The 9,554-nt window shown below is 39.0% G+C and overlaps 1 protein-coding gene across 1 annotated transcript; it reads left to right on the plus strand.

Moving 5' to 3' along the window:
- The first annotated feature begins 667 nt into the window (after positions 1 to 667).
- Positions 668 to 9,108, plus strand: LOC139937801 (uncharacterized). The gene is made up of 8 exons (XM_071933118.1): positions 668 to 836; positions 1,681 to 1,869; positions 3,144 to 3,284; positions 3,551 to 4,682; positions 4,949 to 5,047; positions 5,178 to 5,251; positions 6,398 to 6,517; positions 6,708 to 9,108. The coding sequence occupies exons 1-8, from the start codon at positions 787 to 789 to the stop codon at positions 7,696 to 7,698; spliced, it is 2,796 nt and encodes a 931-aa protein (XP_071789219.1). The 5' UTR covers positions 668 to 786; the 3' UTR covers positions 7,699 to 9,108.
- The last annotated feature ends 446 nt before the right edge of the window (positions 9,109 to 9,554 follow it).

Here is a 9,554-nt window from a genome sequence, read left to right on the forward strand (position 1 = left end):
CGCATTGCCCCTTCACGTTTTCTTAGGCGTATTGTTTTTCAATATTATGCCTTGCATAATATTTTTGAAAATTTGGAGTGGCATTCATGAAACCTGAGCCCAATTTCATAGAGCTGCTAAGCACCAAAATTTGCTTAGCACCAAATATTTTGCCTTGATAAAAACAGGATTACCAACCAAATTTCCATGTGATTTTCAGGATAAGTAAACAACAGCTGAATACCTGTAACAAGCAAATGGAAATTTTGTTGGTAATCCTGTTTTTATCAAGGAAGAAATTTCATGCTAAGCAAATTTGTGTGCTAAGCAGCTGTATGAAATTGGGCCCTGAAGGCTCGAGCATACGGCTTGCAGCGCGTGTGCTCGCGTCCGATCTAGGTCATGACGCATACACTCAGAGATGACGCAGAGATGTCCCCGTTAACCAATTGCATTATGATGTCATAGGGTGAAAAACTCATCCAGTGAAGAAACAGAAAGACGGCACCCCATTGGCTGACAATTGGCTTCGCGCGGAAACACATGCGCGTTTTGCTTTATCTGAATAATTTTAAAAAGGTTGTTAACATTATGACGTCATGAAAAATGGAATCGCGCGCTATTTAGAAACATTCTGTTGCTACATTGCTGTAGAAAATACACATGCAACGGTATACTGTGTGTTTAATGCTCAGTGCTTGTTGAGACTTCATTGTGTTAACAAGGATTTCGTGATACTTGAGTTTGGAGTTTTCCAGCGAAAGTTTTTGACGAGTGTTCAATTGTGAACTATCAAGATTTGAAATCATGATTACTGTACTACGTACCAATTTTAAGCTTCAAGCGGTGAAGAACTGGTAAGTTGGTTACAAAAAAATAATCTACCTCAAATACTAAGCATATTCAGATATAAAAATTTATTGTAGTCCCTTGTGATTCACTACTTCACTTGATAGTATATTAAGTTCATTTCTAGGTCTAAACGAATACAATTCATTTGACATCTTGGCTGTCTCGATTATAAATAATTCATATTAATTTTGTTGTGTGGCTGTTTTTCCTTCCGTAAATTCAAATTTACCTATCAAGCGTTATTTTATGTATTTATTTATTTATTTATTTATTTATTAAATCTTTAGAAATATACAACGATTACAAGTTGGAAAGGGGCTGTCAAGGTTACACAAAAGTAAAACAACTGTCGTCCTTAGACGTGTCAAACCAGACCCCTGCCAACGATAAAATAAATTTCTTCTCTTTCATACGTCATAGCAAGCAAACACACGAGTATATTTATATATATATTTTTTTATTGAGGATAGCAACTTTACACTACAGATAAAAAAAATGCGACCCGGTGGGTTATTGTTAACCCGGAATGTTTTAGAGTGCCTGGCAAAACAACGAAGGCAAACCTGATACAACAACTAACTAGTTAATTAATTTGAGTCTGGGGATAAAGAATAATAATTGTTTTACCCATATACACCGATCTGTATACATTATACTCGGCTGGGATTCGAACCAACGACCTTTGCAATTATAAATAATTCATATTAATTTTTTTTTTTTGCTGTTTTTCCTTCCGTAAATTCAAATTCACCTTTCAAGCGTTATTTTATGTATTTTTTAATACACAATGTATTTGTTAAACATTTTGTGTGAAATATCTGAAGTAGTATATTTTGTTTCGATACTCAGTGAGCGCCCTTATCGTAGATACGGGTCGCTCATGCGGACTCTCCCGCAAGTCCCACTTGTTGGCCAGGCCACCGGCAACCAACACCATGCCGTGAATTGGCCACTTATCCCGGGTAGCAGTGAGGAGGCAAACCATCAGCCTAAGCTCCCGAAGATGCTACTGTCGAAAGTCGCCATGGAACTTTTCAGGTGAGGAAAAAAACACTGACAAGTTTGAATTGATAAAAACTAGGGTGTGTGCCTAGATCCAGAAAGCTGATTTGGAAACAGGAGATTGTATTACCAGTATGTTCTGGATTATTTTATACGTATTGTTCAATTCAACATTATAAAGTTGAAATAGGAAATTACATTGTCCGAATCCTATAACACAGAAAGTTACTTTCCATTTTGTGCATGATGTCATTATCATTTTTCACATAAATTTTTTTCAATATTATTGTTATTTATTGCTTGGGTAATCTTGTTATTCTTCTTATCATGTGATTGTTATATTGAGTGTCTTAGAACAAACTATAAATATTAACTTGAACTTGTGTTTAAACTAAACTAAAATGGAAACAAATGTCGATTTGAGTTAAATTAAATTAAGTTTAACTATGTCAGCAAACAAACAAACACAGTGTCGCTCAAAAAAACAAATAAGCAAACGCGGTTTTCACTGTGCACGTTTGGCTCATTCGCCGGTCATTTAATTGAACAAAAATTACATACAGTTTTAAACGTAAACCTTGCTTTAGTACAAAGCACTAGATAATACAAAAGCAGTTTGGAAGAAAAAGGTTATATTTTCACCCCAACCATTTGTTTGCCTTCAGATGCATGAGAAAGGCTTCATATGAAGCCTTTATTTTCTCATGCTTCTGAAGGCACACAGTTTTATTCAACATTGGTATTTTATATTTCACAATTTTTGCAGATTTGAATACCAATTAGGCCCTAAGCAAACATTTTCAAAGGTGTTTTTATGTGTGCATAATTTTGAGATAAACCAGGTGTGGATACATGGTCTTTGATACGTGGATACAAGGCAGTCGTAATTACTCAAAATATTTATTAGCATAAAACCTTACTTGGTAACGAGTAGTGGGGAGCTGTTGATGGTAAAAAGAAACTGAGAAACAGCTCCCTTTGAAGTAACGTAGTTTTCGAGAAAGGACTAATTTTCCACGAATTTGATTACGAGACCTCAGATTTAGAATTTGGGGTCTCAAAATCAAGCATCTGAAAGCACACACCTTCGTGTTACAAGGGTGTGTTTTTTCTGTCATTATTATCTCGCAACTTCGATGTCCAATTGAGTTAAAATTTTCAAAGGTTTGTTATTTTATGCATACGTTGAGATACAGCAAGTGAGAAGACTGGTCTTTGACAATTACCAAAGGTGTCCAGTGTCTTTAAAACAAAGAGTTACGCGATTCAGAGTGTGCTTAATTTTGTTCTATCACTTTGTTCTTGTTTAGTTTGTTGGTTGGACCGCGAGATCGGCCTATGGGCACCATACTGAATCCGGACACGTCGATGTCAAAAGGATTCATCGAAAGATGGGAATTGGATTTCGATCCACGTTGGATTGATGTCAAGAATCAACCCCCGGATACTGGGTAAGTTCTTATTCTACTTAGAAGATTAAACCTTAATATTGGTCTCTGACAAAAAGCAGTTTACGTCCACTGGGGGACGGTTTTCATAAAAAAAATATGGAAATGTGTACATAAGGGGTTCATGCTTTGTCTCTAATGTTGCACGTAAGTATATAAATTTATTTCCATTGTCGCATTACGAATAAGCAACAGTTATGTTGCGTTTTCGGATGCTGTTTTCTCGACTGTCTCGACAATTTCATTTTTTATTTTTTTCATCCTTACAGTATCAAAGATCGAACCAGTTTGGTTCGCCATCTCACCTGCCCTCTGCCAGACGTTGGTGGCGTGACTCCATCATCAGATGGAGATAGGTCCAGTCCCCCATCCCTGATGAAGAAACCTCCATCAGTCAGCCCACTTGGAGGCAATCAGCAAAAAGGTGGGGCCCATCCCGACATCTTGCTATCAAGTCTTGGTGACCACAAGGAGAAGTTCTCTCTTACGAAGAACCCATCATCGGATGGGAATGGAAGTGACCATCTTGCCTCCTTCTTCCTGAATACTGGAGAGGAAATCTCAAGAAGCCAAGAAAGGATGCGAGGAGAAGGTGATGAAGAGTCTGAGAAGACCATAGAGCAACATCAATCAACCTCAGAAGGGAATGTTTCTGAGAGTCCAGAAGCACATTCACACCCTCTGGACGTGGTCCAACTGCAAGTGGTTGGAGAAGATGTTGGAGAAGACTCACAGGGAGATATTGAGGAAGAGAAGATTTTCTTGAGAGGTGAGAATGTCCTTGAATGTCAAGAAGAGATGAAGGCAGCAAATTACCAGCAGGACGAAGCCAAGGGAGGAGAAAGTCTCTTTGAAGTAGAGGAAGAGCAACTGGTGAGTGATCAAGCTCCAACTTTGACCCTCGATGTCCAAGATAATCCTAATGGCCGTGCTGTTGAGACACCGTTACCCTTGGAGCAGGACCCTCAAGAATTGGCAGAAGAAGTCGATAACGGGCAATCAGCATCAGATCAAGGAGCAGAAGAGCAGCTTCTTCTACAGGAGAATCAGGAAACTTCACAAAGAAAACGTCTCCTTTTTGAAGAAGAGGATTCTTACGAAGTTGAAAGTGCATGTTGCTCGAGTGTGGTCAAGCCAGACGGGGCTTGGAGGAATGAGCTGGTTGAACCCGTAGATAAGAAATGTCCGGAGTTACAAGAACTTCTTCAGAGCTCCACTGAAAAGAAGGAAAAGCATCAGGAGAAAGAGGCACCGGTACAGCAACTTAGCGTGGACCCACACTCTCCAATTGCAAGCAACGATGGAGCTCTGAGTTCGACTGCCGAACTTGATGGAGCTACTGGACAGACGGCAGCCAGTTCTGACCCATTGGAAGCACAAACAGATGAAGAAGAAAATTTGGTAAGATTTCCCTGAAAACCTCAAAACTTGTAACCTTCTTCAACCCACTTTCAACCCAAATTAACATTTAGTTCCATACTCCATGAAAACCGTACAGACAATTATTTGTTTAAAGGAGTAACCAATAAACATCGCTATTTTACAAGGCAGAGAAAAATAAAAGACTCAGTTTTGATTGATTTGATTCCGATTGATTGGTTTGATACCATTTATTAACAATAATTATTATGGCAAGCAATTATGGTGTTTGGTTTGGGGATTTTCAGGAAGTGATTGAAGTAGAGCAAAACACATTCCAAGCTGCAGGACAGACGGAAGCCAGTTCTGACCCAATGGAAGCACAAACAGATGGGGAAGAAAATTTGGTAAGATTTTCCTCACACAACAAAACAACTTTTAAGACTCAACTTTGATTGATTTGATACCGATTGATTGGTTACATAATTATTAACAATAATGGGGTTTTGCTTTGGAAAATTTGATTTTTTTTATCAGGAATCGGGTGAAGATGAGCAAAACACATTCCAAGATGTGATGGGGAGGGTTCAAGCCATGAGGGAAACTAACAGGTAAATTTGATTGCACTTTTTAATTTTATATTGAAAACAAAAACTTTGTTTATTTGTCTTTATTAAGACTGGTGCTTCAAGTTTACACTCCATCAAGGAATCTTCGATCAAGTTCCATGCTTCTCCTCATTGAACCCAAGTCTCGACACTCATGGGGTGACAGGTCTTTTTCTTCAGCCGCGCCACGCATCTGGAACTCTCTACCACTTAATCTTCGATCTTGTGTTTGTACCGCAAAATTCAAGTCTCTTCTCAAAACTTATCTTATGTCACAGGTTTTCAATGACTAATTTTGTTGTGTCTGTTTTTCTTTGTGTTGTGTTTTGTTTTTGTTTTGTTTTTGGTTTTACTGCGCCTTGAACACCCAGCAGGGTGGATATGTGCGCATTACAAGTCTTATTATTACTATTATTATTACCTACCTTTATGACCTAGATTGAGGTTACATTTCAAATTGTTTGACCATCTGTATTTGACATTTCTATATTGACGTTCGGCCGGGGTTGGGGGAGGGGTACAATGTTGTTGCTCTTTTTTGTTTTGCTTGTTTTGTTATGTGGGTTTTTTTTTTTTTTTTTTTTTTTTTGGGGGGGGGGGTTCAAAGGAATTCACTGGCTAAAAAAGGAAACAACATTTACTGTATTCTAATCGAAATGCCATCTCCTCAGTGCATTGACACGTTGTTCGAAAACAGAATTGTCAAGAATCATTTTAAGCGGGATAGTTATCACAGCTTTAGAATGACCATTCGATACCACAATGTTTTGTAATTCAGTGTTTGGGAAAACAAAGATAATACGCGGTTGCAAAATGTAATAAACTCAGATTTTTTTTGCTGGGATTGATAGGCTAATGACAACACAACAAATTTGGACAATGGTTTATGCTTTGTTGGTGGATGCATCATCCATCATGTCGAGCGCCATCTAGAAGCTCGAGCCTGCCCAGTGATTTTTCTCCAGATGTTCCGGTCTAGCATGCAGGAGCGAAGTTTTAGTGTGTCTACAAAAGAGAGACATCTTCTCCCACGCGAATGCATGTAGATCTAGTTAGACTTCTTGTAAAGTGTTAGGTACACAGTGGAGGAATGGGTTCACTTTCCCTGCAAAATGTACTAATTTCAAAATTTTAAATTGAATATTATAGTGAATTGAATGGTGATTCTGAGCCACAATGGATGCAAGCTATGGGGTTAGAACAGGGAGCTGCAGCTGGCCAATCACAAGCTCCTCCGTCCCCTCGTCAACCAATCAACGGTCCCAAAAGGTATAACAAATCACGTGTGTATTTGTTACCGTGTATACGGCTGTTACATGATTGTGGTATTCGTAATTGAAGGTTTTGGGTTTTCGAGTGATGTACCAATTTTTTAGCATATTACGTAAAATAAAAAATAAAAACAATTTTTGGTTTCCTTTTAGTACTGAAAATATATGTTTATATTTTGTCTCTTCAGAAAACAGTTACCTCTTGACGACGAGCAGGTCTTTTACAAAAGGTCCAAACGACCACCATCGGCATTTCACTTTGCGGGACCGGGGCAGTCTCTTCTCCCTCCACCTATGCCCGCTGAATGTGCCTTCATTCCCGTACTCTCAGAATCCGACTTGGAGAGAGTGAAAACATCCCGTGGTAAACCCATCATCCTCGGCAGTGGCGCGTACGGTGACGTACACCTCATGCGGAGAAAATCAGACGGTCTCCTCGTGGCGCTTAAACGGCTAAAGGATGTCAAGAATCAGATGAAAGCTTACAAGGTAATGCTGTCTGAGATCCGACCTATGGTAGCCATGCAGCACCACGAGCAATTCCCCAAGTTCATCGGCATCGTCGACCAGACTACCTTCGCGACTGAGTTCATTGGAGATCCTGTGACCAAGACTTCTATCAATCTGGTTGCCGCCGTAATGGGTCCGTTCAACTTGACTAAGTTAGACTGGACCCGGATCAGTCTGCAGATTTCCCGTGGGTTACAAGCGTTACACGCAGCAGGGTGGATACATTGTGATCTACACGGTGGGAACATCATGGTTGTCCACGATCCAATCTCCAACAGATGGTCAGCTAAGATCATTGACCTCGGAAGTGCCGTCCGAATCGACACCCCACCTCCGTTGACAAGCTACAACGACAAGGAGAAATGGTACTGTCGAACACTCTGTCCTCAGATCGCACCCGAGATCATCGAAGGCTTCCCCATGTCGATCGAAACAGACATCTACAGCATGGGGGCGTTGTTGGTCAGTTCCAAGGAAGCTGCTCAAAAAGACGAACTCGCTGAAATCTACGAGATTGGTGTCAGATGTGCTGTTGACGATCCGAACGATCGACCATCTCTGCCTGAAATCATTAACGAGCTTGAAGCTTTATACCAGAATGTTGTTGAGGGCGAGTCTCCTGATGAGCAGTCACTGAGTTGTGACTCAAGAAGTCCGAAGCAGGCTTGATGTAAACACTTTCACACTTCATTTAGGCCCATCCTGCGAAAGCGATATGAATTTTGACGTCACCAATTCGAATAATTCGGGAGAGTTGCCCGGTGCATGCTCAACTCGATCCTGCGAAATATTCGCAGTGAAAACGGAGATGTGACGTCAACATTCGTATCGCATTCGCAGGAATCGGGCTTAACTTTGCAATACTTTTATAATGTAATCAAATTGTTTATACTGTGTCACTGAACTATAACAGTTTGATGATGTTTCTTTCGTTCGAACAACTTCGGTTCTTTCTTACTGGATCAAAAGTCACCGTGTTTTCACGGTGCATTTCGCATAACTTGTGATTATGCTTACACTCCCATTTTACATTAGGACATATCCTTTTTTTTAAAAGGCAAACACTATCTGCAATTTTTTTTCTCAACTTTTCCAATCAACCAAACAGTGTCGTTTTGTGGTTCCAGCTGGATTCGATTTCACACAAAAAACTAAGATTCGTGTTAACATGTGTTGTCAATGGGGGTTTGCATTGTGAAAACACACTTTGCTTAGGACTCAGTTGAGATTAACACACATCTTAAGATCACTCTTAGCTCTTTGAAAAAGGTTAGCTGGTAACAACAATTTACAAGTATTTGAGAAGATTGACAGTAAAAGTTGCTGATCGGAAAAAGTTACTACCGCGGGATTGCTTTCATAATTTTAGATTATCTGCAAAATAATGTTCACTTAAATTTTTTTTTTCTAAAAAAGGTGTACCAGGGTTTAATTATTCGTTCAAATTTTCCATTCAGCCGTGGGTCAAACTTGGTGGTCCTGCATACCCCGCAAACGGCGCCGTTTTGTTAGCCAGCAAATGGAGTCGATTTCACAAAACACTAAGATTCATCTTAACATATGTTGTCAATGGTGACCTGCATTGTGAAAACACACTCTGCTCAGCAATTAAGATTGGTACACATGTTAAGATCAATCTTAGCTGTTTGTAAAATCGGCCCCTGAAGCAAAATTTTAAGAAAGGAAAACGAATATTACACACGTCTATTGACGAGAAAAGTTTGAAGAATATTTGAAAAAGCTATAATTACATGATAAAGTATAACGTTTGGATTGTCTGCAAAATAATGTTCACTCTCAATTTTACTTTCAAAAGGTTTACTTGGGTTTTAACTGTCACAACTTGGTTAAGCTTTGAAAAATTTCGCCATGGGTCGATTGTTATGAATAAATTAATAGAAAATCATTGATTTTAATTATTAAAACTAAAAAACAAAAAAGTAACGTTTAGATTATCTGCAAAGTAACGTTCATTATCAATAAATATTTATTTCCAAAAGGGTTACCCGGGTATAAAGTCTCACAACTTGGTTTAGATTCCCAAATTTTCGCTATAAATCGGGGTTTTTGTACAAGAAAAAATACACGAAAATAATAAATAACATAAAATATCTTTAAAATGTTCCCTTTGTCATTGTTCTTTTGTCCTAGATAGTATCTTATTTCACCGATCTGTGGACATTGAAAGCATTACATGCTACCAATTAGCTTCGTAATCCATTCCACTGCTCTGCCTTCCCTCTTACCAACATCGCAACAACGCTGTAAGCCCATTTCCTTCCCCAAGCCCCACCCACTTGTCACATTCATCGTCACAATCATTAACACCAACATGAATGAGATTGTACAGTAATGAAAAAACAAATCCTGAAAATTTGATGACAACTTCCTACTCTTGGTGTGGAAATGCTGCTCCCCGATTGTAAATCTTCTTTTTTCTGCTCTGTGAATAAAGTAAAAGCCGATTTTGGGCGATTTAAGATATTTAAAGACCATGGCCCAATTTCATAGAGCTGCTAAGCACA

This window comes from Asterias amurensis, chromosome 5 (genome assembly GCF_032118995.1).
Source record: "Asterias amurensis chromosome 5, ASM3211899v1".
NCBI classification, from domain to species: domain Eukaryota; kingdom Metazoa; phylum Echinodermata; class Asteroidea; order Forcipulatida; family Asteriidae; genus Asterias; species Asterias amurensis.